The sequence below is a fragment of the Macaca nemestrina genome, chromosome 1 (assembly GCF_043159975.1).
Source record: "Macaca nemestrina isolate mMacNem1 chromosome 1, mMacNem.hap1, whole genome shotgun sequence".
Lineage (NCBI taxonomy): Eukaryota > Metazoa > Chordata > Mammalia > Primates > Cercopithecidae > Macaca > Macaca nemestrina.
Genome location: NC_092125.1, coordinates 106940321 through 106957017, shown reverse-complemented (window position 1 = coordinate 106957017; position 16697 = coordinate 106940321). Strand labels below are relative to the sequence as shown.

At 43.0% G+C, this 16697-nt stretch overlaps 1 protein-coding gene across 1 annotated transcript; it reads left to right on the top strand.

Annotated features, from left to right (window-relative positions):
• The first annotated feature begins 8820 nt into the window (after positions 1 to 8820).
• Positions 8821 to 15780, top strand: SMC (sperm mitochondria associated cysteine rich protein). The gene is made up of 2 exons (XM_011769434.2): positions 8821 to 8973; positions 15138 to 15780. Exon 2 carries the CDS (start codon positions 15158 to 15160, stop codon positions 15527 to 15529), a length of 372 nt encoding a protein of 123 aa, XP_011767736.1. The 5' UTR covers positions 8821 to 8973; positions 15138 to 15157; the 3' UTR covers positions 15530 to 15780.
• The last annotated feature ends 917 nt before the right edge of the window (positions 15781 to 16697 follow it).

The window sequence follows — 16697 nt, the reverse complement described above, 5'->3', positions numbered from 1 at the left end:
CCATTTGCAAAGTAACTATTATTTTACCAGTACTGCCTAACCAGAAAGAAAAAATACAGAAAAACAGTAGATGCAGAGACTAATTAATAGTACTGCAACTATCATCTATATTTCATGAATTGAGTTTTGTATGTTCATCAAAATAACCCAATTTTTCTTAATTAACTAACTGATATAAATTTTAATGTAAAAGATAAATTTAAATAAATAAATGAGCTCTTGTCTGTTTTATGTATAGTGGTCTTAATGTAAGTTTCTATTAGACAAATGGTTGCAGTTGTTAAAGTATATGAAGGCTCACAGAGACTATTAGAGATTCCATGCTTTGTTAATAGGTGTTCAGTGAAAATAATAATTGCAAGTGATAATTATCTTCACAAATGTTGTAAACTATATAAGTATCATTGTGATAAAGATAACACATGCTAATTTTATTCTTAGCATATAATCTGCATTTAAGAAAATAATATGCTTAATCAGAGAAAGCCAGAAAGTCACTGACAAATTATCTCACCTGGGAGCCCATCACCTTTAACTTGGGCATGAATTCGCATACATCATCCTTGCCTTGATGTATATTGTCTAATGGATGGGAAAAACCCATCAATGCAATTTATCTTATTTTTCAATATCAGCATATACTTGAGATGCTATTCAACATTAGTAAATGTGATTAACTTTACTACACAAATGTATTCTGCTTTGGTGTGTTACTAAGAAAATGAATTTGTGAGACCTTTGCATTTTTTTCTCAACCATAATACAAAGGGGCCCTTATCTGTATTTCTCGAACAAAGTTAAAAGTATTATTTCATTATTAAATTTAAAATATGACATATATTGTGTTCAATTAATTTTGGGAAATGTGGTTCTAGAGCAATGTTATTCAAGCCTCTATTAGTAAGCAATGTGTGTACTTTCATTTATTAATGAATTATCTACACATATTACTATATAAATTTTAAGTACAATGTAACAGAAAACAAAAAATAAAAATTTTAAAACTTGGGACAATAATTATAAATACTACTTTGAGTCATGGTGGACACCTTCCCGTGTCATGTATAGTCTTCTTTGGGGGCCAAAGTTGGCTTAAATGAAAACAGAGCAGAATTACCAGAGCTAAACCCTCTGCAGGGCTTGGGGGCCAGCAATCTGGTTTGTATAGTATCAGGTGCTGTTATACGCCAGACCACAAGAGGGCAATAACGGGAAGACCACAGGATCCACGGGGAGATGAGGCCCTCCAATCTACAAACCAGCAGTGTGGCTTGGAACACCTCTCCAAGCCTCATCTTAGACATTTGAAAATGGAAACATCATCAACAAAGTCAAGACACACTAAGTTGATCTATTTTGAAGGTTAAATAAGGTAATATATTTGAATTTTTTCCTAAATTGTACTGTATAAAATGTTTATTTTCAATAAATTAGAAGACCGATGGATCTCTTGCCTACTAATCTTACTGCCTACCGATTTCTTGGATTTTGTTTCGTGTGTCTATGCTCCCATTTCTTGCTACTTTTTGTTCTCTCTGGCATTTTCTTGACCCTTTTTCTTTCCTCCCTTTCTCTCTGTCCTGAGTTGGCCCTATGTAACTGCTTGCCAACTCTGTACCAGGTCTTCAAGGAGCTTAATATGTTCTATCTCATTTAATCCTCACAACGACTGCATAGGAAAGTACTGTGTCCCTCCTCTTTTTATAGACCAAGAATCTGAAGTTAAGAAATGTGTTCAAAGTTGCAGAGCTGGTAAATTAAAGAACTAAACTTTTAGTCTAACTATTCCACTGTAGCAGCAAGTCCAATCAGGAGACAAAAACGATGGAGTAAGTTAGACAGACGGAATTTAAGATAAGAATTAGTAACAGTAATAAAAGAAAGACTAAACTATAAGATATAAGAAAAAGGCTCAAGGAGGGTACCCAAAGAAGGACAAAAGTAGAAGGGGTTCATACCTATTGGGAAAGGTGTGCTTCAGCCACCAGTCAGCAGAGAAGTGCTCTGCTTTAGCTAGATGGGGTGGGTCTGGAGTTAAACCCTCCAAAAAGGGGCAAGCAATAGGTCACCTTCCCAATGCAGGGCAAGGCTGACATCGGGAACCATGTGGCTTGGATATGCAGTGGGAGTTCAGGCTTACCTTCAGAGCACATGGGCAGCAAGGAAACTTGCAAAGGGGGCCACAGCTCTGTGTGGACTGCCCCTGCCCCACCTCCATACAGCTGACCATGGGTAGCTCAGGCCGTGGAGGGGCTTTGGTTTCAGGCTGAGAAGGCTGTGAAAAGGTCATTCTCAAGCCAAGGCTGCAAGGAGGCAGAGGGATCTCATTCTCCGCCTTTGTGGCAGGCGCCACCGGACGGCCACACACTGCCCCCACCTGCCCCTTCCAACTGCAGTGTCCCTCCAGCGCCCCCTATGGAGAAAGTTTAGCATTGTTCTCACTTTAATGGAGAAAGGATTCAAGAGATTACATTGTTTATCCCAGAGCACAAATCCAAGGGTGTGTTTGGAGCTGAGAGATAATAAATTGGTAACTGGCACGCTGATTATCTCTCTCTCTCTCTCTCTCTCACACACACACACACACACACACACACACACACACACACACACACTCACTCTCACATACACAGTACCATGGAGACTTTTGGAATTCATATGTGAGATAAATCAACTAAAGAGGAGCCATTGCTCAGGACTTTTGCAGATGGCTCTATTTTCCACCAGGAGGCAGCAAAGCCAAGCCTTCACCCAGACTTTGCAGCAGCGATGTGCAGTCAGGAATTACCTGAAAATTCTTATACTCATCGCCTTGCTGGGTATTCTTATACTGATCACCTTGATCAGGCCTGAGGAGAAAAAAGAGAGGACCACAGTTACCTCCAATAACAGTTCTTTCTAATTGAAGTTGGGATCCAAGATGTAGAGTGCAGTTAGGAAAAGGCAGTGATATTTCAACCTCCTGAAGGCAGAAGCATGACAGAGAGGACCTACTCCCAGATCCCAAAGGAGGACAGTTGAGGGCTTAGTTGAAGCCTGCAGCTTTAATTTTCGTTCCAGTTCACCTGGTGGGACACAGGAGATACTGCTGGTCACCTAGCTACCCTGTTTCAGGTTTTTTACAGACCACAAGAAGCTAATGCAAATTCAGAAATTATTTACAGATTGTTCAGAATATTGAGGACCCGAGATGGCTCTGTACTTGTTCTCATCTTGGTGGCGACTGGCCCCAGAGGTAAAGAACTTACTAGATGGGCCCAGGGTGGCTCGAGAATAGATGCATGACTTAGGGACAGCAATCAGAGCAGGCAAGGAGAGCAGCCAGGAGACTTGCCTGAAAGCAAGCATCTTTGTTTTTCCTTAGATTATTCAGTGACAGTTCTGTAAAATAGCAAAGTTTGCTAGTCAGGTCAGTCTTCATACAATATTGAGAATGTGGCAATTGCCCACATTGAACACAAAGGTGCCTCGGCAGAGACACAATCTCTGATTTTAAATCCTTACCCTGAAGGGTCGGCTCCTGGGAAAACAAGTGTTCCTCAGGCCTAAGGCCCATGGAAAGGGACCGCGACAGATGTGGGAAGCAAGGCAGCACTTCTGGAAGCATCGGAGATGAATCCTATTCACTTCAGTGGGCAAAAGCCAAGCAGACGCAGGGACAACCAGACCATAAATGGAAGGAGGGTCTGAGTCTGACAAAGAGACCGCGTGCACCCCTTTGTAGAAGTTCACTAAAACCTGACCAAGAGAAAGCTCAACTTCAGAGCCTTTCTGCTTTCATTGCCAGAGATAGCTCTAACTCTGCCAGTCTTGCCCTTGCTAATTCAGTTCCTAGAACTCTGTGGTGGAGAAGTTGTGCAGAGGGTTGTCATTCTATTTCCTGGTTTAGGTGGGTGTCACACAGATGTTTTACTTTGTTTAAATGCATTGGTTGAAATGCATTGGGCTGTATTCTCAATGCATGTATATTACAGTTCAACAAAACCACATTAAAATAATACACACGAATGAATAAATATAAAAATATCCAGGACAATTCTTAAAAATAAAATTAATGTGTAGGAGCTAGTTCTACTAGATTTACAATATATTCTAAAGCTATTATAGTTAAACAGTTTGTTCTGGACCATGAATATACAGACAGATCAATAGAGCATGATAACAAGTTCAGAGCTGGGAAAAAATATACAGAAGAAGCTAATATATGATAAGCACACCCTCAAATCTGTGAAAAATCATCAATTAATCAATAAATAATGTTGCTACAACTGGGAAGCCATTAATTTAAAAAAGAGTTCTTAAAGGGTTAAAACATTAAAAGTTAACTCTTAAGAAAATCTGGGAGTATTCCTCTACACTTTCAAAATGGGGATCAGTTTTATAATACAACAAACAAAAACTATAAAATAAAAAATTTTTAAATGTGTTTACATAATTAACATTTTCTATATGGTTGAAATATAATAAAGTCAAAGGTCAAAAAACACAGCGGAAGAAATTTAGTTTCTCATAGCACAAAAATAACTTAATTTCTCCAATATCGTATAAGTGCTACAAATCAGTAATAAAATCATCAAGAATACGGTTAAGTATTAGGTAAGTTATAACATCAGGCAGTTCCCAGAAAATGGATGTTGTGGTTTACTAAATGTAATAAAATATAGTTCAGCTTAGTTACTAAGAGAAATTCAAAACTACTTTGCGATCCCGTTTTTAACCTACCAGATGGGCCAAGAACAATTAATTTAAAAATACATCATTTTGATGAATTTATGGGGGAAAATTGCAGTCTTATACATTGTAGGGAGTGAAATAAATCAGTGAAACTCATATGGAAGAAACTGGAAATACTGATCAAATTACAAAAGTAGCCTCTGAGTCAGCAATTGCACTTAAATAAATATATTCTATCTCCTCCTGAGGAATGATGTATAAATCATGTGTTCACTGCAGCATTGTTTGCAAGGGCCAAAATTGGGAACTTCTGTATATACATAGGTTATTATCCAGACTGGGAAACAAAGGGAGAAACTCTTAATGTACTGAAATGGAATGATCTCCAACAGATGCTATTGTGAAAAAAGCAATGAGCAAAACGATGTGGAGTTACTCTTATTTCGTTAAAAGAAGAAAAAATATACATGTTTGTTTGGGGTTTTTGTGCATAAAATATCCCTGAAAGGATATTTCAGAAATTGATCTCTGTTAACTGAAATATCTGAGTCGCACGTGGGGGATTTCACTGTGTATCCTTTGTAACTTCTGATTTTAGGCCCAAGTAAATGTGTAATAATGATCAGTATTAATAATATTAAAGGAGAAGGGCCAGGCACCGTGGTGCATGCCTGTAATCCCAGCACTTTGGAAGGCCTAGGCAGGAGGATCTCCTGAGCTCAGAAGTTCAAGACCAGCCTGGGTAACGTGACAAAACCCCGTCTCTACAAAAGATACAAAAATTAGCCAGGTGTAGTGGCACGCGCCTATAGTCCCAGCTACTTGGGAGACTGAGGTGGAAGGATCACTTGAGCCCAGGAGGTCGAGGCTGCAGTGAGGCAAGATCACACCACTACACTACAGCCTAGGCAACAGGATAAGACCCTGTCTCAAAAAAAAAATAAAATAAAATAAAATAAAAAGTTAAAAAAAAAATCACATTAAAGGAGACCTACAGGAAGCAGAGCCTCAAATGCTAGAACCCAGGAAGACAGCACCATAAAGACTCACTCCATTACTGGAGCTAATTACATCATGACATCAGCAAATTCCTGCAAACCGGCCTCGACTTTTCTCACCATCAATTAACATAGCCCATGCAGCAAAGAAAGATGGTCATAGTCTTCCCCACTTTTGATAACAGAGGCAGAAAAACCTAAGGAGGTAGGAGTGGGGCTGCCACAGGACACATTCTGCTAGTTTGAATGATGCATTGAAAACAGCCTTAGGAAATGGGTTCCCCAATTTGGACAAACAGTTAGAAGTTATTGGCAGACAAACTGATTAGAAAAAAAAGACCAACAATCACCATTCATGCATTCAACTAATATTTTTTGAGTATTTACTATGTGTTAAGAACTGTTCTGTCTGAGAGCCTGAGATATATCAGTAAGCAGCATTTGCCTTTTTGGCAATGACATTCTAATGAGAGAAGACAATACATAAAACTACAATAAATAAAAATTAGCTTATTTTAGTGCTATGAGATACTGGTCTTTATATTATATGTCTATTATATTATATTTGAAAAGTACCACCAGAGGAAAACAAAACAGGACTGTGTAAAGATATCCATGTGAGAATATTAAATAAGCAGTTGGATACGAAAGTCTGAAGTTCTGGAGAGATGTCTGAGCTGTTATTAATAAAGTAGACATCATCATCACTGACATATAGATGGCCTTTATGGTCAGGAGACTGAATGCTCCAACCAAGAAAATAAGTGTTGGTGGAGAAGGAAAGAGAGCCGAGGACACCAGCAGGAAGTAGTCAGGCAGAAGAACAGGAACACACAGAGTTCCAAGTTAATGTACTAGTTAAATTATTCTTCCATGCATTTATTGACTAAATGTGGATTTAGTACCTATGATGTTCCATACAGTGTGTTGGAACTAGAACTTAAATGGTGAGCAGAAAGTATACCTATCCTCACCTCCTAGATAGCCTTCATTAGCTTAATTTTAATTAACTAACACGCGTCATGGTTAAAATTCAAATAGTTTATGTGTATGTGATCCTTCTAGGAAAATGTGTATGTGATTCTTCTAGGAAAATGTGTATGTGATTCTTCTAGGAAAATGTATATGTGATTCTTCTAGGAAAATATTATGTATACTAACATATACTAACATATATATTTATTTTATATATATAAGATATATATCTTTATATATACATTATTTTTTATAAGACAAGGGATACACTAACATTGTTTACTGGATTGCTTTCTTTGATTACATGGTTGGGAGAATTTTTCATAGCATCATCTACAAGCGGACTCTATGCTTTTATTAGCTATATACTATCCTATTACATGATTGTAAAATGAAATCTCATTAACGGAATATGAAAATACTGGTTTCTCAACATATTCATTAACGATTAATGTGATCAAAATTTCATGTTTGTTACTGGACTGTCATGGAAAAGCCAGTGTCTCATTGATCTTCTGGTTTGCATTCCTTTAGTTATGAATAAGCATTTCTTAATAGGTTTGTTGGCCATTTCCACCTCTCTGTCTCTCTCACTCTACCCCTCTCTCCCTCTCTGTACTCTTCCTAGAAATAACTTAATTCTTATAGATTAAGGCTTTGGTCCCAACTCCAATGTTAGACACTTGGGGAGATGTGAATGAGAGCAGACATTTTACTGAGAATAAATTTTGGAAATAACTATAAGCATGAAGACCTGAAGAAGGCAAGTGAAAGAGAAGTACTTGAATAGTATATTATAGAATGAAAAGCACAATTCAATTCATATACTTCCCAGGAGTGCTACCCTTTGGCCGAGGTAGTTCTGTCCTGGACTTCACACTTTAAAAGAGTCCTTCTCTGGTTCTCTTCCAGCCATGACCCTGGCCATAGGATAATTTGATATTTCAGTGTATAGGCCCAGAGCTGCTGTCTCCCTCATACCCACTATCCAGGATCCCATAAATCTCTGTCAAATGGCCCTGAGATCATCTTTATGTGTCCATCCTCCTGAAGACTCAAACAACCAACACTGTGCTCACTTCTAGGTCTCAATAACCAAGACAGGGGCAGTTTGAGAGATCCGTGTGTGAAAAGAACATGGATGGTATGGGCTAGGATACTTACACTCATGCACACCCAAGGTCCCTCATGGCACAGGATGAAGCCAGGGAGTAGGAAGAGAACAAGGGGTGAACCACAGGGGTCAGAAGCCTCTGTTTAGGCTCTTGCCTGGTGTCCTACAAGTGTTTATGGCAGGCATGCTTCCCAGGAGAAGAGAATTTCCTAGTCACTGTCCTTAAATGTCCTTAAATGTCCATGCTAGAGGAATAAAGGAAAAGAACAAACATAATGAAATGCTTCTCTCTTCTCACCATGTTAGTCAATTCACTATTGAATTGATTCAGTTTCGGAATCTTTTATGTGCCAATTGCTCAGCCAGACACTGGGAATATCAAAGTGAATAAAATAGGGTCCTTGCCCCTAAGGCATCCCAGTTTCTCCCCTGTTTAAAACCTTTCGGTGCTTCCCACTGTCCTCAGGATAAAGTCCAAACTATTTTCTTTATGGCATAAAGAGTCCTCACCAACACAGCCTTACCTACCTAGGTAGGTGAGTCTCCCCCTTCTCCTTACTCCCCACTCTGCTCCAGCCGCACTGAGCTTTTCCACCAAATAGCTTATACTTTCACATTTCTGGATCTGAAAATGTCTCCCAGACACCCCCTTCCTATTTCCAATTTCCAAGTCTCAGCTTAAATATCACTCCCTCCAGGAAGCATTTCTGACCCCCAAACCTGACCCCTGTGCTTATCCTACCATCATTATTATTACATGGTATTATTGGCTATTGACTTGCCTCCATGTTGAATTGGTTCTTTGAGAATGGAAACTACATTCCATTGAGCTACACTTCACTTTTTAGGACACAGCCTGGTAGATAGGAGACACTCAATACAGATTTGTGTTTTAGGTCATTGCATGCTTATGGGTTAGCTAGGGAACTTTGTATCTTTCAGGAAAGAAACCGAGAAGAGTCAGACTCTCCAGCAGGCAGAGGGCGCTAGTGAGTGAGCTAGGCATAGAGTCCTGGGGAGAGGATTATGATGTCATAGAGGCTTAGAATCTTGGTATTAGCAGGGGAGGGAACCAATCTGGTTCAGAAGACTTTGGCTTCTGATAGTCATGGACTCACTAGGCTGCTGAGGAAGATCAATAATATCTACTGGAATCAGTCATCAGAAGTCAAGCATGGAAATTGTGAATTGAGAAGTGTGTGGCCAGACCAGGTAACACAGAAACCTTATCTTTTGGGCCCTCTCTGCATGGCTTTTTAATGTGTTCATTCATTATATATTTACTTACTGAGGCCCATGCAATGCCATTCAGTGTGCTGGATGAGAGGATTCCAGGATTCATCCTATATTTCAGGAAAAGGCTCCTGCTTCCATTTAAGAGGAAGCCACTGCATCCTGGCTAACACGGTGAAACCCCATCTCTCCTAAAAATACAAAAAAAAAGTAGTTGGGCATGGTGGCAGGCACCTGTAGTCCCAGATACTCAGGAGGCTGAGGCAGGAGAATAGTGTGAACCCTGGAGGCGGAGCTCATCACAGTGAGTGGAGATCGAGCCACTACACTCCAGCCTGGGCAACAGAGCGAAACTCCATCTCAAAAAAAAAAAAAAATAGGAAGTCACTGGAGCCTCTGGGGGTGGGGATAGTGAGGATATCTGTGCTCATGGAGCCAACGGACCACAGAAGTCAGACAATTAGGGAAATAATAACCACTATAAAAATGTAATGAGAAGTACAGGGGATCCAAGAAAGCCTATCAGGGAGACAGAGGCTATGGGTTAAGGAAGTTTTCCTTGAGGAGTGATGTGTAAGCAGAGACTTCAGGTTTGAACGATATTCAGTGAGCATGTGGGGACAGAGACCCAGGAAGGGTGGTTCAAGCTGGGGAAGAGCACGTTCAAAAACCCGGAAAGAGGTGAGAAAATTCAGCAGGTGTCTGCTCTGAGCCAGTCTGGTGCCTGAGAGAACAGTGGGTGGACATGAGACTGGGCCGGTGGGCAGACGTCAGACAGAAGGCACCTTGCCAGGGCCCTCCTGGTGGTTTGGGCTCTGTATTAATCCTCACTGAATAGAGCAATAAGAAAAGCTAGGAAGATGGCGCTGGCCCTGGGCCACAGGTGTTTGATGTGATCAGGCAGATTTCCTGAGGCAGGCTATGCAGAGCTTGGTTGGGAAGGAGGGGAAACGGAGCATGGAGAGAATATTTATATATTTATTTATTTTAATTTTTATTTATTTACTTATTGAGATGGAATCTCATTCTGTCTCCCAGGCTGGAGTGCAGTGGTGCAGTCTCGACTCACTGCAACCTCCGCCTGCCAGATTCAAGCGATTCTCTTGCCTCAGCCTCCCAAGTAGCTAGTATTACAGGTGCATGCCACCATGCCGAGCTAATTTTTGTAGTTTTAGTAGAGATGGAGTTTCACCATGTTGGCCAGGCTGATCTCAAACTCCTGACCTCAAGAGATTCACCTGCTTTGGCCTCCCAAAGTGCTGGGACTACAGGTGTGAGCCACTGAGCCTGGCCAAGGAGAGAATCTTAAGAAGAAACTCTTGCAGGAGGCAGAGTGGTCAGGAGGCACATTTATAGTACAGGAGCTAGCGTTCTGAAAGTGGAGGAAATAGATAATATTCACTAGGCAGAAGGAAGACAGTGGAGACAGCATTGGCTCAGAGGGGCAGGACCTGCATCCATGGGGGTGAAGCTGCAGAAGGACTTGATGTTGCCCTCCTTATGCTATAGTCAACAAGACTGGTTTCTAACCTGCTCTCCTTCTCTGATATGGCACAACCTCCATATTCAGGACCTGTTCCCAGGACCTGACTATGGGGGACATGCTTGGAGTGGAGATGTTGGTGGGACTAGTGAGGCAAGCCCCTGGACCCGGGCTCCAGGTGCCCTCTGATGCCTCTGCATCTCTGGTCACCGGAATGAGAATTGCTTCTGTAGAAACAGCTCAGCCTGGACTTGTAAGGATGGACCCTAACAAACTGGACTTCCACGTGGTGATGAGACTCTGCACTTTGGTCAGTTCAGGGCACTGACCTTCAGAATAGAGAAAGGTAAACCGGAGACAAAATACAGAAATATAGAGACAGGATGAAGACCAGAGAATGATAGAAAGGCAGAGAGAAAAAATAGTAAAAGGCAAAAATAAACACAGAGAGAAACAACAGAAAACAAAAACAGAAGAGGCTCACTCCTTCCTCATCCCTCTCAAAACCTAGTCTTAGGTCTGACCCCTAAGGGAGCAGATTCAAACAACAAGGAGACAGGGACAAATACTGGGCTCCCTGCATACACCCACACACTCAAACTCACCCCTGTACAGCTGCAGGGGCAACCAGGTGTATGCTTGTGTGCGCATGTGGACACACACACTTCCTGTCAAACAGCTTTGAACACTACAAAGGTGGTAGAGAACATGGCCCTGTACTCTTTCACCTCTTCCCTGTTTTTATGCTGGTCTGTCTGTGTCTTATTTCCATTTTTGGTGTACCTCTCCATTGCTCACCTCTCTCCTTCCCGTTCCCTCTCAGGCAAGTCAAGGCATTGCAGGGCCTGCATCTGCCACCTCAGCCTCTTTGCAGCTTCCTCTGACCTAGAAGGAGCAACGGGGTGACTTGTCCCCACGCCCATCCTTTAGGAGTCTTGCTCCAGTGTCTTTCTCTTAAATGGAAGCAGGAGCCTTTTCCATGAAAGATAGGATGAATCCTAGAATAACTGGCAGGGATAGAATTGTGATTAAATTAAAGTCAACATCCTAATCCAAGTCACTCTTCCTTTTTTAGGTGGGAACTGCCCTTGACCCAGTTCAGGCTGCAACCGTATAGCCAGAGACTTAGGATCATGAAGGGTTTAGACCAGGTGGCAGGGCCTTAAGAGATAACTCTTCCTTCTCAATTGTCTCTCACCCTAATGCTGTAGTTCAGAATATTCAAACATAGGGGTCCTTATAGGAGGTAGCACTGTGCTCCCCTTCTTCCCAGAGAAAGTCTTGGGCTTTCTCTCTAAGAAGGAGGGCCCTGGCATATGCCCAAGCCTTCTCACGCACATGCCAGGGACCTCCTTCCCACAGAGAAACCCTGAGATGAGGCTCCAATGGTTCAGAAAGTGAAAGTGAAGAGAGGCCGGCTGGGGCTGCGTCCAACGTGTGAGTCTGAAAGTTACTGTTACTAGTGGGTGGAGGTGTCGGCCACACCTGGCTCAATGGGACCCAGTTTTTACACTACGAACTGGATTTAGGTGAATCCCCAGATAAAAAAGGGTTGAGTCTAAGAGCATGTCACCCATCATTCAGGACAGCCACAGCCCTGGGTCTTCTATAAGTCACAGGGGTGATTCAGATAGCAAAGTAGGTCGTCTGACAGGCATCCTTTAGCAACCACCTGACTGGAGAATCATGCACACCTTCAGGAAAGGATGATATAGATTTTTGTCCTACTGGGGTGGATTAGTCCTTCTCCACACTGCTCTAAAGATACTACCCAAGACTGGATCATTTATAAAGGAAAGAAGTTTAATCGACTCACAGTTCCACATGTCTGAGGAGGCCTCAGGAAACTTACAATCATGGCAGAAGGCAAAGGGGAAGGACCTTCTTCACTTGGTGGTGGGAGACAGAAGTAAGAGCAGGGGAAATGTCAGAACTTATAAAACCATCAGATCTTGTGAGAACTCACTATCATGAGAACAGCATGGGGGAAACTGCCACAGTGGTTCAATCACCTCCCTCCCTCAACATGTGGGGATTATAGGTCCCTCGCTCCACATGTCGGGATTACAATTCAAGATGAGATTTGGGCAGGGACACAGACCCAAACCATATCATTATCATGGGGTAACCCCCAGAAATAATTCATTTTTCTATTTTAATTTATTTTATTTTATTTTATTTCATTTCATTTCATTTCATTTCATTTCATTTTTTGAGATGGAGCTTCGCTTTTGTTGCCAAGGTTGGAGTGCAATGGCACGATCTCGGCTCACTGTAACCTCCGCCTCCTGGGTTGAAGTGATTCTCCTGCCTCAGCCTCCCGCGTAGCTGGGATTACACGCACCTGCCACGACGCCCAGCTAGTTTTTGTATTTTTCGTAGGGATGGGGTTTCACCAAGTTGGCCAGGCTGGTCTCGAACTCCTGACCTCAGGTGATCCACCCGCCTTGGCCTCCCAAAGTGCTAGGATTACAGGCATGAGCCACCATGCCCAGTCCTCCCCCGGAAAGACTTTAGTGTGAGGAGAGATTTGTAGCTACTGTTCCCAGGAGTCCCTCTATCTACAGAACACAAAAGAAGAGGACAAGACAAGAGATGTGGCTTTCTAAACATCAGGGAGAGGGTTTGAGCAGGACTTGGGGGAAGTATCTTGACAGCAGGTACGGATCAGATGGAGGGCAAGTAGAGAGTGTCCAGCAGGAGAGAGACGGCTAGGACGGAGGCTGGCCCCTGCTAGGAGCTATTCACACTGGCTCTAACTGTTAAGACTCATGAGAAAGTTCAAGTAATATCAATTTGATCCAACTAAACAGCCATCATCACAAACCTCAAGTTCTCCTCACCATGTACTTATGATTATGCATGGACACATGCCTACATGCATTCACGTGTGTGCACACAAACACACACACACACACACATTCTCACAGAGATATGGGCAAGTGTGTGCTTAGTGGAAGCCCACAGCAGTAACTGGTTCAGTTTAAAAAACTAGTTTGGGGCCCGGTGCAGTGGCTCACGCCTGTAATCCCAGCACTTTGGGAGTCTGAGGTGGTCGGATCACCTGAAGTCAGGAGTTTGAGACCAGCCTGGCTAACACGGTCAAATCCCATCTCTACTAAAAATACAAAAATTTGCTGGGCATGATGGCCGGTGCCTGTAATCCCCGGTACTCCAGAGGCTGAGGCAGGAGAATCACTTGAACCCGGGAGGCAGAGGTTGCAGTGAGCCAAGATCTCGCCCTTGCACTCCAGCCTGGGCGACAAGAGTGAAGCTCCATGTCCAGTAATGGTACTTCCCTCCAAAGAAAAAAGAAAGAAAGAAAAAAAAATTAGTTTGGGCAAGAGGCTTTTCTCACAATCCCGAGGATGCCAGAGGCCAGAAGGTGGTTGCAACTTCACTTCAGCAGTTGTCAATCCAAATCCCACACCCATCCCCCACACCGGTGACAGGGCTCTGACAGGCCTGGTGCCTCACCCACATGGGTTTGTGGCTTTGTGAGCTGAGTCCCCAGAGGGGGTATAGGCTCATTTCCCATGCTTCCACATTTCCCTGAGGAGGCTAGATAACAACCTGCTCACTGCCTACTGTTTCCTGGCCACTTCTAGACCCTCTATTCTGCTCTGGGGCCACAACAGTGGTGTTCATCCTCTCATCATGTGCCATTGGAGGGCCAAGGCAGAAACCACATAGGGGCTTCCCCAGGGGCTGCATACTGGGGCCAAGGCCCAGGGACCTTCTTGGGAGAACTTGGATTTCCTGGGTGGAGGAAGGTAGATAGATAGAAGTAAAGCAAGAGTTGTTTGGATTTTCTCTATACCTAGAAGAATGAGGAAATTACAAAACTGCTGAATGGTTGAGTTTGAGGATCCCTATAAGGTCCAGTTCCCCCTTCCTCATCCCCACCACTGCCCCTTTGTAGAGGAAGAGATACAAGCCCAGAGAGATGAAGAGAACTGCCCAAGCCCTGAGGCTTGGGAGTTGCAGAACCAGCCCTAGAACTCAGGTCCTGCCATGCCAAAAGCACTGTACTTTTCATTTCATCTCGCTGTAACCACCACAGCGCTCTGTGCATGGGACAAGATGATGCGTTCGGGAAGGGTGTAACAGTTGGTCACTCTAAGTACAAGAGTTCCATTGCACCTGGGTCCCTGGATGCCACATTAGAGACAAGAACAAGCACATGCTCTGGAGTGGGATAGAGCTTGGCTTGAATCCACTTACAAGCAACTGAGGTGGATCTTTGAACTTCAGTGGTCCTCGTATGATGTGAAGTGGACTAAAAATGTCTACTTGAGGCAGGTAGCGGTCATTACATTAGCTGATGTTTGTGAAGGGCCCGACACTTGACCCAGGATCTGGCAACGGAGGGTCACACTGTTTGCTCATTAGCTAAGAGACCTTAGGCACATTGCTTACATATTCTGGTCTTTTGATTCTTTATCTGGCAAATGACTACCTAGTAAGGAACAAACATGCTAGCATATGCAAAGGTAGAATTACAGGGCTGGCTGGCCCCTCTGAGGTATCCAGCTCTGCTTTCTCAACCCCGGTCTGAGTCATTATCCTGAAGATGGATGTATTTGGGTATTAAGAAAGGAGGAAATGAAAGCAGGCACCCAGATTTCCTTCTGATGAGAATATTCTTTTCTTTTTCTAGTACCTCCAAGTGTCCAGAAGATGTGTGACCAGCCAAAACACAGTCAATGCTGCCCAGCAAAAGACAATCAATGCTGCCCCTCAAAACAGAACCAGTGCAGCCAGCCAAAAGGCAATCAATGCTGCCCACCAAAACAGAACCAGTGCTGCCAGCCAAAAGGCAATCAATGCTGCCCGCCAAAACACAATCACTGCTGCCAGCCAAAACCCCCTTGCTGCATTAAGGCCAGGTGCTGTAGTTTGGAGACCAAGCCCGAATGCTCACCGCTTAATGTGGAGTCTGAGCCCAACTCACCACAAACTCAGGACAAGGGCTCTCAAACCCAGCAGCAGCCCTATAGCCCACAAAATAAGTCCAGTCCAAGCAAATGGGAGCAGAAGTCAAACAAATAGATTGTCCCTGGGGCCTTGCCTTTCACTTTGTAGGGTGGGGTATTACTGAGAGTCAGGCTAGACCTATGTTTAGAGAAGCAGTTTTCACAGTGACTACCATTTCCACCCAACGAGAGGCTTCTATTTCCCATCATAGGTCCCTACCCTAGGGAGGCCTCCATCTGGAAATGGGAGGATGAAGAAGCTGGAATCATCTTTCCTAGTGATCCTGACATTTAGACAGCACAGAAATAAAAGAGCAATAAAAAGAACATTGCCTCCCTTTGTTCCTTTACTTACCTGTGAAACCATCTCACCAGCCTGGCCTAGAGCCCAAGAAAATATTATGGGCATGTCCTGGAGGTCCAAGGAGCAAGAACTAGCATCCTGAAGAACAAAGCCTCTGCTGAGCTGGAGCTTAGTTGATTGACTCATCTTGCTTTTAAAATGAAAGTCCTGCATTCCAGGAACCCCTTCAGTCCTTATTAAAAAAAAAAAAAAAATTATTGGTCCCCCAAAGTTCAAGAACCCTAATTCCCCTGGGTCCTGGGTACCACATTGTACTCCAGACCAAGCAAAAATACGTAAATCCCTTGGAGTGATTCTACCCCCCATCCAGAGATTTTAGATGGAGGTAGAGTACCCAGGACTCAGCAATGCACAGTGACTGGCGGCAAAGAGCGAAATCTTCCAGCATCAGCACTGGCTCTTCGGTCAGAGAGTAGCAATCCCAAAGCAAGTGGTTCAGTGTCTCTGAGGCTCTATTTCCTCATGTGTAACATGAAGATAATGGTACTTCCCTCAAAGATTTTTTTTATGAGAATTAAAAGGGATAATTTATTTAAAGTGCCTGACATAGGGTCTGACACCGAGTGGCTATTCAGTGTGCGTAGTTCTCAAACTCCTCTCAGCCACAAGGCCCTATTTCCCTCTAAAGAAGCCATCATCCTCCAATAATTTGTCCCCAAGCACACCCCCACTAGTCCAGGTAGACAAGTAGAAATAGATAAATCAGGCTCGTTAAGCATACTTGTAAACTTCCATTTTTACTGCTTTTTGATGTGTAATTAACATACCACTTTTAAAATTTTTTGAGTGCACTTCTGTACTCTCTCTCTCACACTTCTCCCTGTCCACCAATCCCCAGAAAACTACTGGTCTACTTTTGTCCCTTCAAATTAGTGTTTTC

What these genes read in the sequence shown, in the direction of transcription:
- SMC (XM_011769434.2), top strand. Translation starts at nt 15,158, where the DNA reads ATGTGTGACCAGCCAAAACACAGTCAATGCTGCCCAGCAAAAGACAAT.